Here is a 24,803-nt window from a genome sequence, read left to right as displayed (position 1 = left end):
ACGTTTTCTTCCTCATTTCCCCCCATAACTGTGCGCACCGTGACATAGGCGGGACAGGCAGCTGGAGAGCACAGATGCGGTGTCTCCTCTACCCACGCCACGGCAGACATCCAGGGTTGATGTTGGCACAGGTCTGCTGGGCACTCTGCAAGATGACATCCACGTAGAGCTGGAGGGCTGGAGAAGAGCGCATTGCCGCCCAGATGGATACAGCCCAGCCCCACATTCTGGCCCCACTGCTTCATTTGAGCAGTCTCTCTATTTCCCTGAGCTTCGGTTCTCTCATTTGTAAAGGGAGAGAAGCGTACACCTGAATAGGTTGGGACCAGATGAAATATGACGTCGTGGCTAAAGCTGCCAGTTCAGTCAACACCTCTACACACGCGCCTATGTTCAACACACATCCCACAGGAAATCTGCACAAAGGAAAATGCCGTGAGGCAAGCTCAATTTTCTCTTGAATCCTTTTCTCCACCTTTTTGTTCTCCTCCATCTTCAAACAGATGCACCAGACTCACAGAACATCTTTCCTTTGAACCAGGGCCAGACATGAGCTCACGAGTCCTTGTGTTATGCAACAAAACTGTTATGCAGACTATCTAACCTACTTAAGGAAAGAAACCCAAGGACTTTTGCAGTCTTCATTAGCCTCTTATAAGTTAGTCTCATCTGGTCCATTCCTTTAGACCATCAGGAATCAAGGACCAGAGTGAAGGAAGAAAAAGTAAACAGACTCTAACACCTATTAAATGCCTATGTTGTTCCAGGCACTTCCATATATGTTAGCTCATTTACTTGCATCAATACTTTCTGTGAGGTTTAAAAAATTTTTTCTTCACTTTTAATTGTGGTAAAATACACATAACCTAAAATTAAACATCTTAAACATTTTAAAGTGCATATATAGGAATTCCCGGGTGGTCCACTGGTTAGGACTCCATGCTTCCACTGCAGGGGGCACAGGTTCAATCCCTGATTACAGAACTAAGGTCCTGCAAGATGTACAGCATGGCCAAGAAACTGCCCCCCCCATGAAAAAAATTGTGAAGTGTATCAGCTCAGTGCTGTTAAGCACAGTCACATTGTCCTGCAACCAGTCCCCAGAAGTATTTTCGTCATGCAAGACTAAAGCTCTACACTCACCAAACAGCTCCCCCTCTCCTTTCCCTGAGCCCTTGGCAACCAACATTCTGCTATCTATGAATTTGATGACTCCAGGGATCTCGTATAAGCACCTCCTAGGGTACCACATCAGTGTTTGTCTTTTGGTGACTGGCTTATTTCCTCTAAAATGATGCCCTCATTGTTGGTATTGTTGATGTGTGGCATCTGTCAGGACTTCCTTACTTTTTAAGGATGAATAATAATAGTTCATTGACTGAATAGATAACAGTCTGTTTTTCTATTTCCTCAGTGGACACTTGGGTTGCCTCCACCTTTTGGTTATTTGTTTTGACTGGTTGTCCTTAGGTTTTTGTAAGTCATTTCTTTTTTTTTTTTTTTTTGGTAAGTTATTTCTTATTTAGCTTTTGACCACACTGGTTCTTCATTCCTATGCGAGGGCTTTCTCTAGTTGGGGGCTCGGGCTTCTCATTGCAGTGGCATCTCTTGTTGCAGAGCACAGGCTCTAGGGTGCACAGGCTTCAGTAGTTGTGGCTCACGAGTTTAGTTGCTCCACAGCATGGGGGATCTTCTCAGACCAGGGATCGAACCACTGCCCCTTGCACTGGCAGGCGGATTCTTATGCAACTGGACCACCAGGGCATTCTCTGTGCTTAGGTTTTGACCTCCTCACCTAAAAGCATTTATAGGCTTAGGTGTTGGTTTGCTTGTAGACCTCCTTGTTTAATTAATTTGACGCTCCCCTTGAGCAAACAGTTGGGTTCAGCAAACCGCCTCATGTGCAGGTATGACAGAAAGTGTCGGGAGGGGTTGTCCTCTTTGCTCCCTGGCTGGCTATGATCTGATGGGTCTGGGAGCATCCTTGGCCCTTCACATTAGCACATCTGCCTCCCTAGCAAGACCCACGTGAAGGGCATGAAGGCCAGGGTTTGCTCAGTGTGGTCACTACAAAGACATGATGCTGGGGTTGGGGAGAGAGCTGCAGGTTCAGGGGTCATGGAGTTGCAAGGGACTGACCTCCATTGATCATCTCAAGTAGAACGTGAGGATGGAAGGTAGGGGCATCGTCTGGTAGCAGGAAGGAACGGCCAGGCCATAAAATGACCAGATGTGGAAAAGACACTGAAAAAGCCAAACGAGTGAAAAGAAATGAATGATACTCTGGCCCTCTCCCTCAGGGCGCATAGGGTCTCCCATCTCTGCCCCTCTGCCCACTGCTGCCCGTCTCCTCCCCTCCCATATGGCTGCCTCCGCTGCCAGGCCCCCAGCCCTGGGTTTAGCTGCGCTCTGTCCAGTCTTGCCCGGGCCTGGCCGAGTCTGCACAGAGCTGAGCCTCCAGCCCCGCCCTCTCTCGGACCGGCTCCACTCCCACACCCCCGAAGTCCCGGAAGAGAATCTGATTGGCCCTGCCCGACCAAGGCGGCCAATAAACCTCGGCGAGAGGCAGTCACGTGTCAGGCACGGTGGGCGGGGTCCCAGGGCCGGATGCGTGGTGTACGGTGTGCTGCCCCCACGTGCTTCCCGTGCTCGCTTCCCGAGGGGCCGGGGGCACCCAGGCCTTAGTAATCCCCGCCCGCTGCTCACCGCGCTGGTCTGACTTGAGTCTCCTCAATCGAGGCCGTTATTCCCCCCTGGGCCACCTGCAGCCTGGGCTCAGCTTCCTGCTTGCCCTCCCACGTGGGTTCCTGGCGGATCCTGGAGACGGTGACGGCCTTGCCTGCCTTGACCTCGCTAAAGCCTGGTGTTTGGGGCCAGCCGCTTCAAACCTGCTGACCACAGTGGCCCAAGCTCGAGGTTCGCACTCGGAGGGCTGCCTGTGGCTGGGTGCCCAGTCCCTCAGCCCAGCCCCCTGGATGGTACAGACCCCGACTGTCGGGGCAGAGGAGTTCCCGCGGCCCGCTAAGGGTAAGCAGCTGCCTCCTGACCATGCATGGTGGCCCCAGGATAAGGCCCCCTGAGCTGGGCTGTCCCAGCCCAGCAGGTGCATCCTAAAGCCTCCAGTTCAGGAGGGGAAATGCATTCAGGGGAGGCAGTAGCAGGTCCCTTAGCCCTGACAGCCGTGGCAGTTTCTTCAAGGACCATCTCAGAGACAGCCGGGGTTAGTGGTGAGAACCAGCAGTAGGCCCGGCTCAGGGGCCCCTGCCACAGGGGACAGACCTGGGAGAGGGGGCGCCGTGGGGACTTGTATCTGTTAATTTAAGAAGTAACCGTTGAGTTTGGTGCCTCTGAAGCTCTTCATCTTTGTCAAGGGAAATAGTTGGGGGTAGGCTAGGGCCACAGTGTGCTGGGTGAGGTGGTGGAGGTGTCCAGGCCAGTGTTCTGGACCCCACCTGCTCTGGAGAAATCACCTGGGTGGGTCTCAAAGAACGCCTGGCCAAGGAATCCCCTGGTGCTAAATCCAAGAGCGTGGTTCTCCTCAGTGGTGCGGTGACTGAACACCATCCCCGGGCTCAGAGGAGGCAAGTAAAACTGTTTCCTCAGCAGACTGCTGGTTATTCAGGTGCATTTAATTTAAGAAGATTCATAGAGCCTTAGGCTTATGTGTGCTCTTCTGTATAAATGTTATACCTCATTAAGAAGTTAAAGAAAAAGGGAAAAGAAGTTGCTGCCTGGGCCTTAATTAGTTCCGAACATCTGTGGTGGGACCTGGGTAGTGGTGTTTTTGGAAAAAGCTTCCCAGGTGATTCTAAAATGCAGTCACGGGTTAGAACTGCTGGTTTAACCCTGAATTTGGTGTCTCCATTCAGTACATTCTGGTAAGCTTCTCCCCAGGCAGAAATTTAACTCGGAAGGTCCCCTAGGAGGGCCTCCAGTCACTGTTAAGATTTGGCCAGCCGGCTGTGTCCCCCCCCCACCCTTGCCAACCTTGGTGTCCATCAGGACCCGAGCCCAGACATTTCAGTGAAGTCTGGCTGGAGCAGGGAAGGGTAGGGGTGTGGAGGGAAGAGGTGTCAGGAGGGGCAGAGAGGGAAGAGGCCACCTGAATCTAGGAGGTAGAGTTAGGGGGCAGTCGGAGTGGCCTCAGGCATTCAGAAGATGTCAGTCTTGCTCAGCCATCCGTCCTTTGCCCTGAAGATGTGTGTGAAGCTGAGGGACCAGGCCAGACTCTCTCACTCCCCAGAGGAGAGCTGGGAGGTTGGCGGTCACATGGCAGGGAGGAGGGGATCAGAGAGAGGGACTCTGGCCCCTGACTTGGGGGTGCAGGGCGCAGGGCAGCCCCAGGGCAAATAAAATGGCTTCAGGCCTGGTGAGGTGTAACCAAGCGAAGAGAGGCTTGCAGGGGCTGGCCCTAGCTGTGCCTGGCAGGTCACTGGGTCATCAGTTCCTGGAGTGCGGGGCTCATAGGCCAGGCCCACCCCCAGGGGGACTGTCTTCCTGCCGCTGCAGGAGTTGCAGCCAGAGTCGGGTTCCCCTTGTGTGGCTCTGTGCTGGTGCTGGCTACAGCTGGTCTGTGGTGAGAGGGACTCTTGAGCCCGCTCCTCCCCCCCACCGAGATGGCTATGCCAATTTGTCCAGGTCACTGGCTTCTGGCTTGCTTCCATATGTGCTTCCTCACTGAGCCCTTCTGGGCACACTCCAGCGCCTCGTGGCACAATGAGGCTGCAGAGCACCGGAACTGGCTCCAGGGGAGGCATCCTCTCCTTGGTTGGATGCCTTCCCAATCCTAGGGTGTGTTGGGGGCTTGCAGTGACTCTCCACCCTTTCCCTTCACCACCCCCACCAGTCCTGGGACCTGAGAGCTTTGGGTCCTTCTTCTCTGTGAGGGTCCTGGGCAGGTCTGAGCCCCTCCCTGCTCTGCTCTTGCTCAGGGTGGGGCGTGGGTGTTGTGCCGGAGGGGAGAGGATGGAGATGGAACCGTGGAGGAGGCAGGTCCCCAGGGTGCAGGGTCTCCAGCTCCTCCCACTAGGAGGTGGATGCTGCTTCCTCTCTGGAGCTTGAGCCAGGTGACCTTGGAACTTCCCGCTGCCATCCTGGAATGTTCCCTTGCCAGGCCAGCTCTGAGACATGAGATGCCAGGCTGCCCAGAGAGGCCCCGTGACAGAAGACGGAGCCCCAGGGAAGCACCTGCTGACCGCAGGCACCCAAGGCAGACAATCCCACCTAGGTGAGCCTCGGGGCGAATACAGATAGTTATTCAGTCGCTTGGTCGTGTCTGACTCTTTGAGGCCCCATGAACTGTAGCACCCCCCAGCTCCTCTGTCCTTGGGGTTCTCCAGGCAAGAATATTGGAATGGGTTGCCCCTTCCTTCTCCAGGGGACACAGAAACACAGGTGCAATAAAAACACCAGCCCGATGCTCCCAGCAGCCCATGTGATATAAATGGCGGCTGATTAAAGACACTTGAGTTTGGGGTACACAGGTGACACCATTGTTACCTGTTCAGCATCTCATCCTTTGGAGGAACCAACCTGCCGCTCCAGGTGGTCCCCAGCACCCCCTATCCCACCCTCTCCCTCCTGTTGCCATCCCAGGTTGACTCTGCCCCAGTCTTCCAGAAATCTGCCTCTGAGGGTGAAGGTGTTCAGAGCTTGATCATCTCATGGACTTGCCCTTAAAAACCCAGATTTTCTCATTCTAGTCACTCAGCTTCTTTACAGATCACCTGCCAAACACTGATCCCCTCCACACACTCTCTCCCCCTCCTGTTAATTAGTTTCTCCTGTTTCTGCCAAGGAACCATGATTGACAAACTTTGCCAGGAGGGAGGAAGTGGCGGGGCGTGCTCCCAGAGCCAGGGGATGCAGGGCAGGTTCTCACCTGAGAAGGGAGGGTCCCAAAGTCCTGGGGTCTGTGGCCCCGTCCCTGAGAATTGAATCACTACTCCTCTCTGCTGTGGGGGGTCTGAGACCAAGGACGCGGGGCAGAGGCTGCACGGCCGCCCCTGATAACGGGGGCCGCGGAGAGGGGCGTCCTCACCTGACCAGGGGACCCGGTGTGGGACTGGGTGACCACTCTCCTCCAAGACTCTGTGCCAGTTCACATGGGCTGAAATCCTGGAAAACCAAACCCAGGCCCGAGCCTGCAGGCCCTGAACGTGGTGCTGGCTGCATTTGCAGTCACTCCAACAGCAGTGGGGTCTTTGTAGAAAAAAGCCAGAAGTGGAGGTTTGAAAGTCAGCATCTGGGCGGCCCCCACCCTGCGGGGAGCAGCCCCCACACGGGTGGAAGGGCAGGGATTCCCACACCCCACCCCGCCCACCTCACCTCTCTTCCTTGCACCTGTGAGCAGCAGGGGGCAGAGAGCATGGAGGGGGACGTGGAGGAAGTTGTGAGTTTTCATCATACAAATTCTGGGGGATATTTGCAGATCCTCAGCCAAGGACCTGCTCTCTGGACAGTGGGCTGACCCTGACCTGCTTAGCACCCTGGGGAACACCAGGGAAACCCGGAACCCTGTGGGCTAGACCACTGAATGCCCTCCACCTGTGGGGCAGAGAGCCCCTTGTCAGGACTGACCCCAGACCCCTGCCCCCCAAACCCCCTATGGATCCTGGCTTTACCACCTGAGTATGAGTCTCTTTTTCACCTGGACAGAGTCCTTGGGCCCCTCAGCCCTGCCCCACAACTGCACTTCCTGGGCCTTTGCTGCCGACCTCCTGGAAAGGGGTCAGCCTGGTGACTTCGGGTGCCCAGACCTCTGTCCTGTCCAGGGCTAGTGGGTCGGGCCACAGGGCTGGTGTGCACAGGGGGCAGGGCCGGTCCCGTGGGTGGCAGTGGCCCCTCCTCCGCCCCTTACTCATTAGCCAGGCTGTACGGTTACCCTAGCCGGCTGGGTGAGGCTGGCTGAGAAGGTGCTCAGGCGTGCAGGGTGGCTGGGTGGCCTGGGCTTGGAATGGACAGCCCCCAGGACACGGTCCCCTCAGGCCGAAGGAGCCGCTGCCCTGCCCTCCGCAGGCTGGTCCCTGTTGGCTTTGGAGCTGAGGCACGGACGATCTTCATCCTTTCTGGACCCCTGGTAAGGAGGTGGGGGTGAGGGGCTGACAAGGCGGGGGGCAGGGGCTGCGTGAGGCCTTTCCCAGAAATCACCCACAGTGACAGGGTCCAGGTGGCACCAGGGGCCACCACCCAGAGCCTGGCGGGTCTGACCTCTCTCAGCGGCGGGCAGCCCCCTACCCCCCACCATCAGAGGGACCAGGTGTGTCCTCCTTCAGGAGCCCGTGGGAAGGCTGGCCGAAAGGCCCGAGAGGCCAAGGGGAGCCCAGGGGTGCCTGCACGGGCGTTTGCATTGGAAGAGGGGCCTTTGCCCATTTATTTTCAAAGGGAAAATGGCTTCAGATACATTTTTCTTCTGACTGTAAAGACTACTAAATATGTGCTCCTTGTAAGAGTAAGGACGACAGTAAAAGAAGACACTCCGTTCCAATCCCACCACATGGACAGAGGCTTCCTAGGGTTTTGGTGTCTTTAACTCTACTTCTCTGTGTTTGCACACGGCCGGACGAGGTGGTTACAGTGACATCACCAGCTGTACCCACTCCAGCACCCCCGCAGGGGAACGAGAGCTCAGGGGTTGATGCTGTTGCCCCATGGGGAGGGGGCAGGACCCGGGCCTTCTGCCACCCAGACTCGGCCACACTCTTGCTCCTCCGCTGTGGGCGGCTCGCCCTGCGGCCCAGAGGGGCTTCTCGGGGGTAAGGGCCTGGAGAGCCTCTTGCCAGGAGCTGGGCTGTGAGCAGGGCCCTTGACCCCGGCCCCGGCCTTCAGTTCCTCTTCCAGATGCTGAACTTCATGGTCTACGTCGTGAGCACGGTGTTCTGTGGACACCTGGGCACGGTGGAGCTGGCGGCAGTGACCCTCTCGGTGGCCGTGAGTACAGCCAGGACCTTCTTCCCTGGGCTCCTGGGAGAAGACACAGCCTGAGGGCACAGCTGGACCTCCGGCCTCGCCCGAGCACACCCCACGCACAGGCCCGGCCAGGAGGGTTCTTCCACTGCCGGGCAGCCCCCCAGGTGCAGGGTCCCCCTCGGTCTCCTGAAAGCCTGTGTTCTTTCCTGTGTGTGGCTCCAGTTTGTCAATGTCTGTGGAGTTTCCATCGGGTTTGGCTTGTCTTCGGCCTGTGACACCTTGATGTCCCAGGTAGGTGGGCCCCCGGGAACCAGCAAGGCTGGAGCCAGTCCCACAGCTGCTGCAGAAAGGGCAGGGCTGGGCACCCACTCGAGGCCCCGCAGTGGCCCCTGCATCTGGGAACCTGTCAGGCCTTTGGGGGGCAGCTGTCCCTGTACACCCACCCTCAGGGACCACGTGCTCTAGGGACCAGACCCTCCCCTTGCCAGGGTGGCCGGCGAGAGAGCTCTGGAATGAAAGACAGTCCTCTGACCTTGAGTCCTCTGACTTTGACCTTGAATCCTCTGGCCCTGTGTGCTGAGGGCACACAGAGGGGGCCTACTGCCCTTGGGAGGCCCACCACCAGGAGGGGCTCAGCTCCGGGGGCCTGGGGCTCAAGGTGGGCCTGGCTGCTGCTCACTCCCCAGGGAGACTCGCATGCGCTGGTGCTTCAGGGATGATGGGGGATGGGCAATTCCTCGCCCATCAGGAGTCATCGGAGTACTGGGCACCGTGGGTGGACAGCGGCTGGAGCTCTGCAAACGGTTGCTGTGGTCACTCTGAGCCCCTCAGAGGAAGCCCCGGGCGGGAATTGGGGGAGTGGTGGAGGGCTGCCCAGCGCACCCCCCCCCCACCTCCAGCCGGCGAGCGGAGGTCAGGCGCGGGGCGGGCGTAACTCCTGTGTTCCAGAGCTTCGGCAGCCCCAACAAGAAGCACGTGGGCGTCATCCTGCAGCGGGGCGTGCTGGTGCTGCTGCTCTGCTGTCTGCCCTGCTGGGCGCTCTTCCTCAACACCCAGCTCATCCTGCTGCTCTGCAGGCAGGACCCGGCCGTGTCCAGGTGCGCTGGGGCGGGCAGGGGCGGGGCATCCCGGGAGGCCCACCCCACCCGTGCCACGCTCTCTGGGTCTCCAGCCATCCCGCGGCCACCTGGTCTGGGGACTCTCCCCCACAGCGTGCTGCTCCAACTGTGGCCAGCAGGGGGCAGACCACAGCCCATTTTAATTGAGAAAAGGCATTTGTATGGGGTTTATTTGCATCTGGTCCCAGCGTGGGCCCGAGCCCGGCAGAGGCTTCGGAAGCAGTGACATGCACACCCCACACCGCAAACAGTGGGAACAGGACTGAACCCCATTTATGAAGAATTACACACTGTGTTGTTAATGTAGGGTATATTTCCTCATAGGAATACCTCACTCGTTCCCTGTTACGTACACTTCATGTAGTTAATTCTTAACGTGATGGAACCTTGTGTTCCCCTGTTACAAACCACACATCATTCCGAATTGAAGTTCCCCAGCCCTGAGACCCTGTGTTTGGGTCCTTTGGTTCTTGGGCCCTGCCTCCTGGCACCCTACCCCCACCGAGGTTCCAGGTGTCTCTGGGGGTCTTGTTTTCAAGGTAACGTCTGCCAAACCTTTCCCCACCCCCAGGGTATAGGCTGCTTGGCTCAGAGCCTGGTTCTTTCTCCTGCAGGCTGGCCCAGGAGTATGTGCAGGTCTACATCCCAGGCCTGCCGGTGAGTTGTCTGTGGAGCTTGGATCCTGACCCCCTACTAGCCTGGAGCCCCTCAGCCCTCGTGCTGGTAGCCAGAGGGGCTGGAGAAAACTTCTCATTGCGGTTGGTGGTTGGTGCATATTGAACTTTTAAAAAGTAGTGCAACACCTTTTTCTGGTTAGAAAACCATTTACAGGAGAGATTCTGGAAAGCCTGAGGAAGAAAAATTTCAAACCTTCCATTATCCTACTACCCAGAGAAAAGACAGGTTAATAATCTCTCTCTCCAGGGCTATTTTCTCTTCATGGGTGTGTGTGTTATCAAACATAGAAACACACCTGTAGTGTGAAATGGGGCCAGTGTGTGTATGTTGTTTTGTACTTCACTTTTTCCCTTTCAAATGTATCATTAGTCAGTCTCTAGATATGCTCAAATCACTGTCCACAATACCCATTTCAAAGGCCTCACAGTATTCCCCCTTTGCCATAACTTATTAACCAGTCCCTATGTGTTGGGTATTTAGGTTGTTTGCAGTGGTCACTCTTATAAATTAGGTTGTGATTAACATTTTTATAGAAAAGTCTTTGCGAATGTCTGTAATGATGCCTAGTTGGAATTGGAGTTGCTCTGTCAATGGGTTTTGATACTGGTTTCTATCAAGTCTACCCTCAAGAACAATAGTCTCATCAGCACAGAGTATTATTAAAATGTTTTCTCCAATTAGAAATAGGTTATTTTAACATGCAGTTTATTGCAAATGAATTTGAGTGTTTTTTCATATCTTTGATCATTTGTTTTCCTTCTATGAATTGCCCACGTCCTTTGCTTATTTTAGTGGATTGATCTCTTCCTAATTATTTTAACTCTTGTTAAATAATACCTCACTCCTTTGACATATGTATCACAAACGTTTTTCAGTTGCCTTCTAATTTTTTGATACTTTTTTCTTAAAGAATTTTTAATGTGTACGTAACAGATCCATAAATCCCATCCTTTATGATGTCTGTCTTTGATGAGCTTAAGAACAGTCACCCCATCGTAGGATTGTAGAAGCATTTGCCTTTAATTTATTTGAGCTTTTTAATGGTTTCTACTTTTGTGTTTAGACTGTAATCTTTCTAACAAATATTTTCTAAAAGTCGTTATTGAATGTTCTTTCTCCGTTAATTTATTGAATATTAAGTAAGCAGTCCATCCTCACAGATAAGTTTCCGAGATTTGAGCCCCGCCTAGTGGCCCATTTGTCCACCCGGGACTCATGGCTGCACAGTGTGATTTGCTGTGGTTCAGTGGACGTGTCACCCCGGGGCAGGCCGTCTCAGGGGAGTCCACCTTTCTGTCTCTGCCCCCCTCTGTCCCCCCTCACACTGCCCCCTCTGTCTTTCCTCTCTGCCCCCCTGTCTTCCGAGCACCAGTGACAGAGCTCTTGAGGATGGACCTGGGAAGGGAGAGGGTTGGGGTGAGTTCAGGGTGCCCATAGGGGACACCAGCCCTGTCAAGGAGCCCCAGCCACACCCTCCCATCTGGAAGGCTAGAGCCATGACTTCTTTGAGGCCTGGCCAGCTCCAGATTTCTTCTGTATCACGGAAACCACCTGAAAAGTCTGGTCTTTCTCCTCCAAACCTTTGGCTCTTCAGACCAAATGAAGGTGTCTTGTCCAACAGGGCCCCTGGGGCCGGGTCAGGGGAAACTTCCAGGTTATCACTGTGGCAGCCACTTTATCAAATCAACAAAGCTGCTCCCTCCCATTCAAAGATGCTGCCAAACATAACTCCCCGTGGGATGAGAAGCATCACGTGTCTTAGTCATGATGCTAAGCCAACTCTTGGCACTCTTAAATGTGCCAAATGCTATTTTGTTAGCACTTTTGCAATATCAGCGTTGTGTATAAATGTATGTATGAATAGTAAGGATTCGCACGCACAGTATTATCCCCTTTATAGGTGAGGAAACTGAGGCACACACAGGTTAAGTAAGTGGCCTAAGGCCACACCACTGACAGGAGGCACAGAACCAGTACCTGAATCCAGCGGCACACTTTTGCTGACTGTGCAGTCCTGAAGAGAGAGGGAGGGTGGGCACGGGGGCACAGGCCTGGGCCAGGGTTTGACAGGGCAGGAATTGCAGGAAAGTGCCCCCACGATACATACACACATACACACACAGGCCCCCTCTGTCCTCCATGGACTCCTCTGATGTCTCCACCCTACTCTGCAGAGGCTGCTGGTGGCCTCCACCCTCCCTACCCCGACTCCCTCTGCCCAAGGCCCCTCTATCCAGAGTCTTGTCTCTGGCAGCCAGAGACAGGCCCTAGGGTGGCCCAGACCTGTGGGCTCTGGTGGCCCTTCTGTGAACAGGCCGGTTGGTGGCCAGGGGCCCAGTCCCTTTCGCTCTTGCCAGAGCACTGGAGCCCCTCTTGGGTCCCCCCTCCCTGCCTGCTGGTCCCATCCCAGCACCAGCCCTCAGGCAGGGCAGGTGCCCAGGCCAGCGCGGTGCATGTCTGCGGGTCGGGATGCACTCTGCTAAAGTAGCTGCCCCAGATTCATCTCAGCAGTGTCTGTTCTTGTCCGTGTGGAGGTGGTGTTTACTTGTGTCTCTCTGTGTGTGTTTATTTATACAGGCAAATTTTCTCTACAGCCTGCAGGCCAAGTACTTGCAGAATCAGGTACAGGGCCCTAGCTGGAGCTGCCCCGTATCCTGCACTGCACTGTCCAGTGGGGGAGGAATGCCTGGGGTCCCTGTTCTGACCTCCACACAGGGGTCTGTGGGGAGCTGCATGTCCCCAGCCTGTGTCCCCTCTGGGGCCCCCCCACTCAGTAAGGCCAGTTTTCATCTATTTCAGGGCATCGTTTGGCCCCAAGTCTTCAGTGGCATCGTGGGCAACTGCATCAACGGCCTGGCCAACTATGTCCTGGTTTCTGTGCTGGGCCAGGGGGTCAGGTGAGCAGGGGGTTGCAGGGCCTGCTTGAGGGAATCAGCTGAATAAGGCGTTGCATGGGCTGTGGCAGCCTGGTCCGGAGCCCTGCCTACCCCTGAGGGGACTGCCAGTCCGGTCACAGCAAGGACTGTGGAGGCTGTCCACACTGTTAGCCACAGGTGGGTCATGGGGAACTGGGGGTGAGCCAGGCCTGTCCCCCGCTTGCCTCCAGGGCTGGAGTCGGCCTTTGCTCCAGCCCGGCCTTGCACCCTCTGTCAGGGGCTCCGCATTCGCCAACACCGTCTCCCAGTTCACGCAGGCTGTCTTCCTCCTATTCTACATCGTGCTGAAGAAGCTGCATCTGGAGACATGGGCAGGTGTGGAGGGGGCTCCTGCCCAGGGAGGGGGTTGCTGGAGGGCGGGTAGGCCGCCAGCACCAGCCCAGGGCCTTCACTTCGTGGGCAGGGTCCCAGCTGGAGCCTTTGGAGGAGCCCTGCCCCGGGCCTGCCCCCACATCCCTCAGGGCCCACCTCTTCCCCACCCCCTGTATCTGCACCCTCTCTCCGCCTCTGCACCCCACCCCTAGAGGCTTGGTTTCCCAGTCCAGTGTGTCCCGGGGCACAGCCCTGCTGGGGACGGGCCAGGAGCTTCCGTGAATAGAATGCTGGGTGCCAGCAGCAGGCTGCACCCACATTGCTTGGATAAGCTTCAGAACTCCTTGTTAACTCCATTTTTATCTACATAGAGGAAGCTGGTGCCGAGAGAGTTTGTCATTCACCCCAAATCACAGAAGTGGGCTTGAACCTGCTCCCAGGCCTAGGTGCTGAGCTTTTAGCCCCTGAAAGCTGGCTGTGTGGACTGTGGGTCCCTCTCTGGCCTGGGGCCTCCTCCCGCATGGCTTTAAACCCTGTCTACCTTGTGAAATCTCCCGGAGCCTTGGTGTCGGGCCACCCTCCCAGCAGCCCTTCGGGGAGATGAGGCAGAGATAAGGACTAAAATTTCATCCGAGGAGATGGGACCCAGGAAGGGCCAGGCTGTCTGCCAGCTTGTGGTGCCCGGGCTCCCACCCAGGGGTGCTGCCCGATGTATTAGCCCGTCCCCTCCTCCCGTCCCCACCCTGCCTGGTGCCAAGTGCCTGGGCTTGCTGTGTGGAGTCAAAAGCTGTGGGCGGGCTGGCTGGGCCGCAAGGCGGATGGGGGCTCAGTCAGCTGGCTTCTGCTCCTAGGCTGGTCCTGGGAGTGCCTGCAGGACTGGGGCCCCTTCTTCCGCCTGGCCATCCCCAGCATGCTGATGCTGTGCATCGAGTGGTGGGCCTACGAGATCGGGAGCTTCCTCGTGGGTACGTGGGACGGCGGGGTGTGGGGAGACCCCTCCCCCAGACAGGTGGTTCACCCACCTGGCCGGGCTCCCTGCCAGACTGTGAGCTTCCAGCAGGCAGGCCTGGGCCCAGCGCAGCCCAGTCTAGGCCTGGCACGGAATGGACACCTGGGCATGATTTCAGTCAGAGATGGATTGAGATGAAACTGGCGCAGCTGGAACATCTTGTGCTCATCAACGGACTCGGAACAGAGTCCAAACAACCAGGGCTGGAATGGCCCCAAGAGACCTTCCAGTCCACCCCGGACCCCATTTATAGATGAGAAAACTGAGTCCCAAGAGTAAAAGAGGCTGTCCAGAGTCACCCCAACCGGGCCGAGAGCTGAACTCAGGCTTCTTGACCTTGGTCCAGTTTTCTTCCCTCCCTCATCACACGGTGTACACAGGAGAGAGACCCTGACCCTGGCACACCCAGGCAGGGGTCTCCTGGAAGGCTGAAGGCCAAGTGGAAAGGTGGTTTTTGCTGTGTCTGCCCTTGGAAGCCACTGGCCCCTTGGCCCCAAGAGCAGGGGGCACTCTGTCAGCCTAGGGCTATTGGCCAGCTGGCTGGACACTCACGGTGCTCCTGCCCCACCTCCGCAGGCCTGCTCAGTGTGCGTGACCTATCTGCCCAAGCGGTCATCTACGAGGTGGCCACCGTCATCTACATGGTGAGGCTTGTGGGGGGCACCTTTTTGTCCTGTCCCCAGCCCAATCCCCTGACAGCCTGGGAGTGTCAGAGGGGGAGGGGGCCGCTGCCTCCCAGAGGCCATTTCTATCTCCTGAGGGACCCTCCAGACCCCCTGTGTCCACCAGGCCCAGGCCCTAAGAGCCACATGTGGCTCACAGCCGCTCCGCTGTGGGTGATACAGAACTCTCCATGTTGGATTGTTTTGAGTTGATTGGCATCATTTAAAATTGGGAGATTTCACGTCACAATCTGGATTTCTGCATTTTTATTGAAAAATGGGACATTCCCTTTAGCAGTGGACCCACGGTCTTGTACACCTTTAGTGGTGAGCCCTGGGGAACAGAGCCCTTTTGGGGGCACTTCCTTGCCTCCACCAGGGAAAGAACTCCCGCAGTTCCTTCCTCTTCGAGGACACGTGGAGTGTCCTGTGTCACTTGTGCAGCCTCTGCCAGCCTCCTGGGGTGCACGCTCTGTGACCCCAGCTTTAATTGAGGGAGTTGCAAAAACCTACATGTACAAAACTGATTTATAAGGTGATTCTTATGTTGAAAGTGGTGTCAATCTTTTTCTAGCAGAGACCTTTTATGACAGACTTAGGACTACACTTGCCTCTTTATGTGATACTTACTCATGAGGTTTTGGCTGTGTGTTGATTTTGGCTGCCTGTGGTGTCTGATGGCTCAGCCAGGGTGGGGCTTTGGTTGGCTTGCTTGGGGTACCCCCACCCCACCTGCCAGCTGCTGATCTCACGGCTGGTTACCAGCAGCCAGGAACACCCTGGTTCTGTCCCTCTCGGCCCGGGGTAGGAAGGGGGCTGACCATACCTTCTTGTCTCTGAGTCCAGATCCCCATGGGGCTCAGCATCGCAGTCTGTGTCCGAGTGGGGACAGCCCTGGGAGCCGCAGACACCGTGCAAGCCAAGCGATCAGCGATCTCAGGCACCCTCTGCACAGGTGGGTGGGGCCAGGGGAGGCCCTGGGAGCCACGGCTACCTTCCAAGCCTGTGGTACCTGTTATGTGGCCCAGAGCAACAAGCCTGCTTTGCCCCTTCCGGCCACTTCCCCACTGCTGGGGGTCTGAGCCGGCAGTTTCTATCACGTAGTGTGACGCTGGGAAGGCCCTTCCTCCCCAGGCTCCCAGGCCTCTAGGTCTTCCTGTGAGCTCGGCCTCCTGGAGTCCCCGGAAGCATGGGGCCTGCTCGTGGTGACCCTCAGAAAGGACCCCCCTGCATCCATCCTGTCTCTGCTTTCTGCAGCTGCCAGGCTCAGATCAGCTCCTCATGGAGAGCAGCGGTTCTCAGGCTTTAGACCTAGGTTGGGGGTGGGGGAGCTGGGTGTCAAAACCCGAACCTCCCCCTGCCCCCGGCAGTTTCTGACTCAGTCGGAGATGGGGGTCTGAGAATCTGCTTCACTAGGCAGCTGCCGATCCAGGGACCCCATTTTGAGAACCACGGGAGGAAGGGCATTTTGCATGTTGTCATCATGAGACCGCAGATGAGGGTCTTTGTCCAGGCGGACGTGCGGCTGGACTGGCTCGGACTGAGGGGGGCCAGGCTCCTCCCTGGGCTGGGTCGGCCTCACTGCCTTCATCTCTTGCAGTGGGAACCTCGCTGGTTGTGGGAGTCCTATTGAGCCTCCTGAGAAACAAGCTGGGCCACATCTTCACCAATGATGAGTAGGTAGTCGGCTTTCCCGCTCGTGTTGGGGGCCTCGGCTGCTGCCCATGCACAGACCAGGTGCCGACCGAAGGGCAGGGCAGAGCTAACGGGGCTCCTTGGGGGATTCGGACGTGTTCGCACACACAGGGAGACTCAGGGACAGGAGCGGCCTGGCCTGGGGTGACCACCTAGGCTTGGAGAAGGTGGGGGCAGGGCGGAATAGACGGGACAGGAGTGCGACTCCAAGGCCAAGGTTATGTCTCATGGCCCCCTGTCCCTGCAGGGAAGTCGTTGGCCTGGTCAACAAGGTCCTGCCGCTGTACATCTTCTTCCAGCTGTTTGATGCCCTCTGTGTGAGTCCCGATCTGACCCCCGTGTTCCCAACCCCTGCCCCCCAAGCAGCTCAGGGCTGTGAGCTTGAGCTGCCTGATTAGGGCTGACTGCAGAGTAAGTGACAGCTCTTGGATCTATTATTATTCAAAATAACGCTTTCCCCCTTTCTCTCCGGCAGTTCCAACTCACTGAGAAGTGTGCACATTAGCAAAATACTGACCACTCTTCCAGTGCAGAATCATAAACCCTCTTTTTCCTTGTTCCCCAGGATTGGGTGGGGGGGCAGCGGGGCACAGATCTGACCCAGGCCCCACCCGGCCAGGAGCGGCCACACTGGTTTCCAGAATAGAGGCGCCCAGTGTACGGAGGGGCCAACTTTCTGCTTGGATCACTAAAGAGCAAATCCCATTGAGTGCAAGTCTGAATTCTGTGAATGTTTAGCAGCCTGGCATAGAGACAGCGAGCACCAAAGTCTCATTTGTTGAGCAGGATTTGAAGCCCTGGGCCGTCGTCTTCACACCTTGGGCGATCTTGCAGGAAGCTCCAAGTCTCTGCCTGGAGCATGTCCTTTGAGAGCAGCAAGGGGCAGGAGGCAAACACCCTTATAGGAGTCATCAGCTCTTATAGGAAGAGTAGTTCCTATAGGAAGGAAAGAAAGAACCGTTGGGAGAAAGTATATTCGTGGAGAGTTTTCCTCAAAGCCCTGGCACTGTGGCCGGTTCCCCATACATTTCCAGGGCTGGTCTTCGAATCTAGTTGGGCACAGGCTTGGAGCACATTACTGACCTCATCAGGACTGCTTGCTTTGGGCTGGGTTTTGTTATTAGATTCACAGCTTTTATTGCAAAACATTAAAAGAAATCCTCTTCTGGGCTCTGTTATGGCTTCTGCAAGGACACTATAATTACTTTTTCTCTAGCTCCAAGGTGAGGCCACAGCTGAGAAACTCCTCCTGCAGGGTCAGGCCTCAGAGGGCTCTGCATTCCTAAATGCTCCTAAGGCAGCACCTCTCTGTTCACTGCCCACCAGGGAACCTGCAGCAGATGCACAGCTCACAACTGCCAGGGGTCTTGCAGCGTACATTGCTGCATCTACTATGTTTACTCCTGGTTATATCTATCTGTCTATTTTTTTTTTCATTAAAAAATTTATTTTTTGGGTGCACCATGTGGTATGTGGGATCTTCGTTCTCTGACCAGAGATTGAACTGGTGCTACCTGCAGTAGAAGCTCCATTGCATTGCCAGAGAGCTGCATCGCCAAACCACTGGATTGCCAGAGAACTCCCTAGATCTGTGTTATTCTTTTTTTTTTGTAAATAATTTTATTTATTTATTTTTGGCTGTGCTGGGTCTTCGTTACTTGCTCAGGTTTTTCGCTAGTTGTGGGAATGGAGGCTACTCTCTAGTGGCCGTGCTCAGGCTTTTCTTGTTGTGGAGCACGGACTCTTGGGTGCAGGGGCTCAGTCGTTGTGGCTCCCAGACTCTAGGGTGCGAGGGCTCAATAGTGTGGCGCATGGGCTTAGTTGCTCTGAAGCATGTGGAACCATCCCAGACAGCAGATCAAACCTGTGATTCCATTGACAGGTGGATTCTTTACCACTGAGCCACCAGGGAAGCCCTATATTATTCTTAATTTAAGTTTTCCATGGACCTAGTTTTTATTTTATATTTTTTATGCCTTTCTTGAATTATAGTTTACATACCATAAATTCATGCATTTTACATGCGTAAGTCAAACCTTGGAGTAAGTGTCTACTTGTGGAACCAGTGTTGCAATCCAGTGTTAGACTGTTTTCATCACCCCCACAGAATTCCTGGGGCCTGCTTTGAAGTCACTGCCTGCTCCCACGGGCAGCCCCAGGCAATGTACTGACCCACTTTCTGTCTGTGCATACTTGCCTTTTCTGATTATTTTATAGACGTGGAATTACAGAGTATGTGGTCTTTTGTGCCTGGTTTCGTTCACTTCTTGAAATGTTTCTGAGGTTCGTCCATGGCGTAGCATTTTTCAGGACTTCATTCCTTTTAGTGGCTGAATGATAGTCCCCTCTGTGGCTGTAACATGTTTGTCTACCCATTCATCAGGTGATGGACATTAGGGTTGTTTTGAGTGTGGCCTGCTGTGACTAAGGCTGCTGGGAACATTCAAGTATGAGTCATTGTGTGGACGTATGTTTTCCAGCCTCTTAGTAGAGTCTTAAGGAGTTGAATTGTTAGGTTAAAGCGTAAGTTTATGTTTAACTTTGTAAGAAACCATTAAGCTGTTTTCCAAAACAACTGTATCATTTTACATTCCCACCAGCAATGTACCAGGATTCCAGTTCCTCCCCTGTGTTGCTAATTCTTGGTATTGTTTGTCTTGAAATTGGAAAAAGTAGATTTTACTTTTAAGAGCAGTTTTAGGTTTACAGAAAAATTGAGCAAATACAGAGTTCCCATAACCCCCCCTCCCCAGCTGGTTACCCCTTTTATTTACATCATGTATTAGTACAGGACATTTGTTTACTTGATGAAGAATATTGATACATTAAGTCCACAGTTCATGGTTGGTATGCATTCTGTTGGTTTTGACAAACGTTTAAGGACATGTACACAACATTTTAGAATCATACAGGATACACACTACTATATATGAAACAGGTGAACAACAAGGTCCTACTGTATAGCACAGGGAACTATATTCAGTATCCTGTAATAAACCATAATAGAAAAGAATATGAAAAAGAATATATGTGTATGTATAACTGGTTACAGCAGAAACTAACTTTTTTATATTATTTTTCATTTTTATTAGAGTCATCCTCATGGGTCTGTACAGGTATCTCGGTGTAGTTTTAATGTACATTTCTTCTTCTTTTTTTTTTTTCTTGGCCATGCCACACGACATGTGGGATCTTAGTTCCCCAACCAGGGATCAAACCGAGGCCCCCTGCAGTGCGGGCACAGAGCCCTAACCACTGAACCGCCCGAGAGTCCCTGATGTGTGTTTCCTGAATGACTTGACACCGAGCCCCTTCCATCTGCATGTCTCCTCGGGTGAAGTGTCTGCTTGTGTCTTTGTTCGCTGCAGACATCAGGTTCTTGTTGTCTGAGCCTGCCAGGGCTGCCCTGACAAAGCATGCAAAGTCGAGTGACCTAACATACCAGAAATGGATCATCTCGCGGTTCTGGAGACCAGAGGTCCTAGATCCAAGGCACCAGGGGAGGATCTATTCCAGGCTCTGCTGAGCTTCTGGAACCTTCAGGAGCCCCCGAGCATGTAGAAGGCATCGTTTCCCCATGTCTGTTCATGTTGTCTTCCCTCTCTGCATGTCTGTGTTCTAGTTTCTCCTTTTTACAAGGACACCCGTCTTCTCGGGGTAAGGTCCACCCTGATGACCTCATCTCAACTTGGTCTTCTGCAGAAATGCCATTTCCAATTAAGGTCATATTCAGAGGTCCTGGGGTCAGGACTTCAGCATCTTCGAGGGGGGGCACAAGTCAACCCATTGTAATTACCTTTTTATTACTGAGTTGTAAAAGTTCTTTTTGTCATTGTAGAATAGTTGATTTATAATGTGTTAATTTCTACTGTATAGCAAAGTGATTCAGTTATACATGTATGTACTGTTGTTGTTCAGTTGGTAATTCATGTCTGACTCTTTTCTACCGCATGGACGGCAGCCAGGCCTCACTGCCCCTCACTATCTCTTGGAGTTTGCCCAAGTTCATGTCCATTGAGTTGGTGTACATTTTTAAAAATATTCTTTTCCATAATGGTTTATCGTAGCATATTGAGTGCAGTTCCCTGTGCTCTATACTTGGACCTTGTTTGTCCATCCTATATGTAATAGTTTGCATCTGCTCACCCCAAACTCCCAGTCAACCCCTCCCCCTGTATCTGAAACACAGCAGCCTTGCGTGACCCAGGGCAGGTCCCTCCAGGAAGGAAGGGGGACGAGAGCCCCTCCTAGCCCGTGTTGTGGACTTAAATGAGGCTATGGCCCGTAGATTCCTGAGGAAGCCCTGCTGCTAAGACTCACCATCACCTCAGCATCACCAACCCCCAGCCCTTCCGCCTCCTGCAGTGTCTCTACGCTGGGGTCCTGCGTGGGACCGGCAGGCAGGCCTTCGGGGCTGTGGTGAACGCTGTCATGTACTACGCCGTCGGCCTCCCGCTGGGTGTCGTGCTGACCTTCCTGGTCGGGATGGGGATCATGGGTACGTGGTGTGGGGGGCGGGGGGCAGGCCTAGTGCTCGTCGATACCCTCACTTACCACCGTGTCCTGTAGGCCTCTGGCTGGGCATGCTGGTCTGTGTCATGCTGGCCACCGCTGCCTTCGTCACGTACACAGCCCGGATGGACTGGAAGCGGGCTGCAGAGGAGGTGAGTGCCCTTCCTGTTACCAAAGAAACCACGCCAGACACCATCCTCAGCGGCCCCCCCCTACCCGCCCCGGCTCAAACTCAAGCAGAGGGATCCCGATGACCCCGAGGGTGAGCTGTGACCTTGGAAAAGGTACTGACAGCACCCTGTCCGCCATCCTCTTGGGAGCACTTCTGAAACAGGCGGCCTGGCATTTGCTACTATGGCTCAGACTCTGAAACCCGGAGGGTGTGGGTTCACCCTCTGTGAACCCACAGAGCTTTACACCCTCTGTGGGGATCCAGTCCTCCTGGCATCAGAGACGATGGATCAACCCGAATCTAAAAGAGCGCCTCTTAAAGTTCCCTAGACCATGGACATGGCAGGCCTGGCCTTACCGCACTTCACAGGTGGTGTGGTTTTTGCAGGCTGAGGGTCTGGTGCCACCCCACATTGAGCAAGGCGATCGGCAGGCACCATCTTCGCAACAGCATTTGTTCGCTTTGTGTCTCTAGGTCACACTTTGCTCATAATTCTCATCATATTTCAAATCTTCTCATTATTATCATCTCATTTATGGTGAGGGGTAATCACTGAACTCTGACATCACCATCACAAAAATATGACCTGCTTAAGGCTCAGGCGATGGTATTTTCCAGCCAGAAAGTACTGTTTAACTGCGGTATGGACAAGTTGTCTTGCACACTTAGCAGACTCGTGTTGTGCAAACATTACTTTTATGTGCACCAGGAACCCAGAAAAGTCCTCTGCCTGCGTTACTCACCTTATTGCAGTGGTCTGGATCCCCCAAGGTGTGCCTTTGTGTGACCATGTGTATCCTGCTCAGCCTGCAGGGCTCAGCTGAGGCCGGGTGGATGGGCAGCTGGCAGGCTGACCTGGCGACTCTCTGTCCTTCAGGCGCAGAAACGCGCGGGACTGCCGCCGCTGGGGAGTACTGGGAGCATGGCCCTCGGACCCAGGCCCGGGCCTGAGAAAGCGGTTGTGTCTTCAGGTAACACTGCCCTGTGTGCTTGGGTGGCCAGGAACTGCAAGCGCCCAGGCTGCCTCTCTTCCTCAGTGTGACAGTGATATCTGTTCTGACATCAGGAGGGGCACTGACGTCCTGGGAAGCAGGCCCTTTCTGTCCTGGCCTGGGAGGCTGTGACCCTTGGTCCTCTCATCAGACGAGGGTGTGAGTTGGGCGCTTAGATCTCCTCCCTGTCGTCCTGCAGCTAACTGCTAAACTAGAGGACGAGGTCTGAGCACCAACCATCTGACCTCAGGGCGCATTGTCACCACCCAGCTCCAGTATGGGCAGGAGGACTGCAGCCGAGGGTTAGGCAGGTCAGCCTGGCTTGATAACCAGTGTGGGTGGCCCTTCCTGCCCACCCTTCCACACCCCATCAGACCGGAGCTCTGCTGCCCCGGCACTGGCCTGAGCCCAGGGCTGTGTGTCCATAACCCACAGCTTGGTTATCTCCGCAGCCTCACCTCATCCTGGGCTGTGCCTTGATTGGGGTGGGCATGGGGAGCCAGCACAGGCTTTGGGGGCTTCAGTGTTGCCAGGGAGTGGGGGAGGCAGCGTGACTGAGCATGTCACATGCTGAGGTCGCTGGTGGAGGTTACACACCTCCAGGCCGTCTGACCCCGTCTGATCTCAGCCTTGTCCGCGCATCAGGTCCACAGGATGCTGTCCCACGTGTTTCCTGCTGTGAGGCAGGGGTGTCAATCCTTTGGCTCCACAGCCCCCCACCTAGGGCTGAGCTGGCTTCTGCTTGTCTTGCAGTGGCCACAGGCAGCTCCCCTGGCGTGATCCTGACGACCTACTCGAGACTCGGGGGCCACCTGGACCTCCTCAGGACTCCGGAAGCAGTCCACACCCTACCCGCCCCCACCAACCGGCTGTCAGCCAAGCAGCTGGCTCTCCGCCGGGGGGCTGCTCTGGGGGTGGCAGTGGGCTCGTTGATAGTGGGGCTTGTCCTGAGGGTCCTCACTGCCAGGCCCTAGCGAGACAGCTTGAGACAAAAAGGAAGCTGAGAGCAGCTGCTGAGCCCAAATTCAGTGCAGGGGGATGCCCCAAATCACTCCTCAAGAACATTCACGGGACTTCCCTGGTGATCCAGTGGTTGAGAATCTGCCCATCCACCGAGAGGGTTTCCCCCTCCTCCCCCCCACCCCCACCCCCCCACCAACCCCCACCAGTTGGGGAGCTGGGATCCCACATGCTATGCAGTGTGACCAGAAAATAAACAGATTTTGAGCTGGTGCTGTGTGTCACATGGCGGGTCTGAGTGGCAGTTAAATTGCCTCCTCTCACCTAGACTGCTCTTGATAACAGCTCAGCCGACCGGAAGATGAGACTCCTGGGGTTGGTCCCCTTATTCATTAAATGGCTTCAGGTTAGAGATTTCAAATCAAAATGAAATAGAAAACGCCACTGTCACATGAAAAAGTAGGCAGAGTCTGCCGCCTAGGTCTGTTCACAAACCCTTTGTGAAGTTCTGGAAGGGGGGGGGGGGTCAGCGGGCCCTGCCCACGCAGCCCACCTCGCTGAGATCCCTGTCTGCTCCTGCTCTGGCACCTCCTGCAAGTCCAGGAGCTGTGAGGCCCCAGCCGGGCTGGTCACCTTTCCCCCAGTCCTCTCAGGGCATGAACATTTTCACTTGAGAAATGCCTCTCACAGTAGCGACAGGATATAACTAAGAGCAGTCGGTAGAGTCTGCCTACAATGCAGGAGGCCTGGGTTCGATCCCTGAGTTGGAAAGATCCCCTGGAGAAGGAAATGGCAACCCACTCCAGTATTCGTCTAGAGCATTCCATGGACAGAGGAGACTGGTGGGTTACAGTCCCTGGGGTAGCAAAGAGTCAGATATGACTTAACACTTCGACAGGCAGTGAAACCCAGATCACTGGGCCAGGGAGGCTCAGGACAGAATCGGGGGCTAACCCAGTCCTAGGGTGCTTTGAGGCCTGGGACTGGGGACATGTTCGGGTTCCAGGCTGCACTTGGGGCCCTGGGGGCTCAGCCTGGCCTTCAACATCAGTCCCTTTAACGTGGTTAGTTACATCCAGACAATGGATTCACTAATCAAGGTCACTAGGGAAAAAGGATGCAGAGTGCAAACACTTGACTCCATAGAAAGGTAGGAGCCAGTGGCATCTGTGACCTGAAGACTCCGTGAGCTTCCGCACCCAGACAGAACGAACAGGTATGGAACAGAAAGGCCATGTTGTGTCCTAGGGTTGCATAAGTGAAAGTAAGGTGTTAAGTTGTTAAGTGTGTCTGACTCTGTGATCCCATGGACCAAAGCCTGCCAGGCTCCTCTGTCCATGGGATTTTCCAGGCAAGAATACTAGAGTGGGTTGCCATACCCTCCTCCAGGGGATCTTCCCGACCCGGGGACCAAACTGGGGTCTCCTGCATTGCACGCAGATTTCTTTACCACCTGAGCCATCAGATTGCAAGGCACTGAGGAAAAAGGACTGCAAGTGCAAGTCTGGGAAACAGTGCATCTGCACAAACCCCTGCTAGACAGAACTGACGGCAGAGCCAGTTTCTGTGTAAAAGCTTATGGGATTGGTGTCTGGTGAATGTGCTTACAGAAATATACTTGTTTTAGGTCAGCAATGGGGTAAAGATATAGTTAGAAAGAAACCTATTTACTATATATAGATGGTTTTTAAAAACAACCCACAAGTGGCAAAGTAAAACTTGAGAAAATCTAGGCTGAGAAATAAAAATGAGAAAGAGTTAAAGTGGGTCAACACTGCCTTTGATAAAGGCAAAAAATGGATTTCTAGTTGGAGAAAACTTATGTTTAAAGGATTGTCTTCATCAGGGC

General features: G+C 54.6%; 1 protein-coding gene across 5 annotated transcripts; it reads left to right on the top strand.

The window, feature by feature from the left end:
* The first annotated feature begins 6,861 nt into the window (after positions 1–6,861).
* Positions 6,862–24,732, top strand: SLC47A2 (solute carrier family 47 member 2). 5 transcript variants are annotated; one of them, XM_065911194.1, is made up of 17 exons: positions 6,865–7,078; positions 7,828–7,929; positions 8,131–8,199; positions 8,857–9,005; positions 9,641–9,683; positions 12,282–12,326; positions 12,504–12,601; positions 12,858–12,955; positions 13,804–13,917; positions 14,538–14,605; positions 15,470–15,578; positions 16,224–16,299; positions 16,566–16,635; positions 20,684–20,816; positions 20,888–20,982; positions 21,880–21,973; positions 22,194–22,307. In XM_065911194.1, exons 1-17 carry the CDS (start codon positions 6,956–6,958, stop codon positions 22,202–22,204), a joined length of 1,497 nt encoding a protein of 498 aa, XP_065767266.1. In that variant the 5' UTR covers positions 6,865–6,955; the 3' UTR covers positions 22,205–22,307. The 5 variants fall into 5 exon arrangements, with proteins under 5 accessions (XP_065767267.1, XP_065767266.1, XP_065767268.1 ...); XM_065911192.1 differs by lacking the exon at positions 22,194–22,307 and adding an exon at positions 22,748–23,263 and having other exon boundaries at positions 6,869–7,078; XM_065911195.1 differs by lacking the exon at positions 20,684–20,816 and having other exon boundaries at positions 6,862–7,078; positions 22,194–22,316.
* Positions 24,733–24,803: the final 71 nt, after the last annotated feature.

Source organism: Muntiacus reevesi, chromosome 18 (genome assembly GCF_963930625.1).
Source record: "Muntiacus reevesi chromosome 18, mMunRee1.1, whole genome shotgun sequence".
NCBI lineage: Eukaryota > Metazoa > Chordata > Mammalia > Artiodactyla > Cervidae > Muntiacus > Muntiacus reevesi.
Note: the sequence above shows the minus strand (reverse complement) of the source record. Positions and strands in the feature narration are given on the sequence as shown.

Bases quoted from the DNA above. Each gene is read 5' to 3' on its own strand.
- SLC47A2 (XM_065911192.1), top strand. From the start codon at position 6,956: ATGGACAGCCCCCAGGACACGGTCCCCTCAGGCCGAAGGAGCCGCTGC. The intron at 16,300-16,565 runs GTAGGTAGTCGG...CTGTCCCTGCAG, and splicing joins CACATCTTCACCAATGATGA to GGAAGTCGTTGGCCTGGTCA. The intron at 16,636-20,683 runs GTGAGTCCCGAT...CGCCTCCTGCAG, and splicing joins AGCTGTTTGATGCCCTCTGT to TGTCTCTACGCTGGGGTCCT.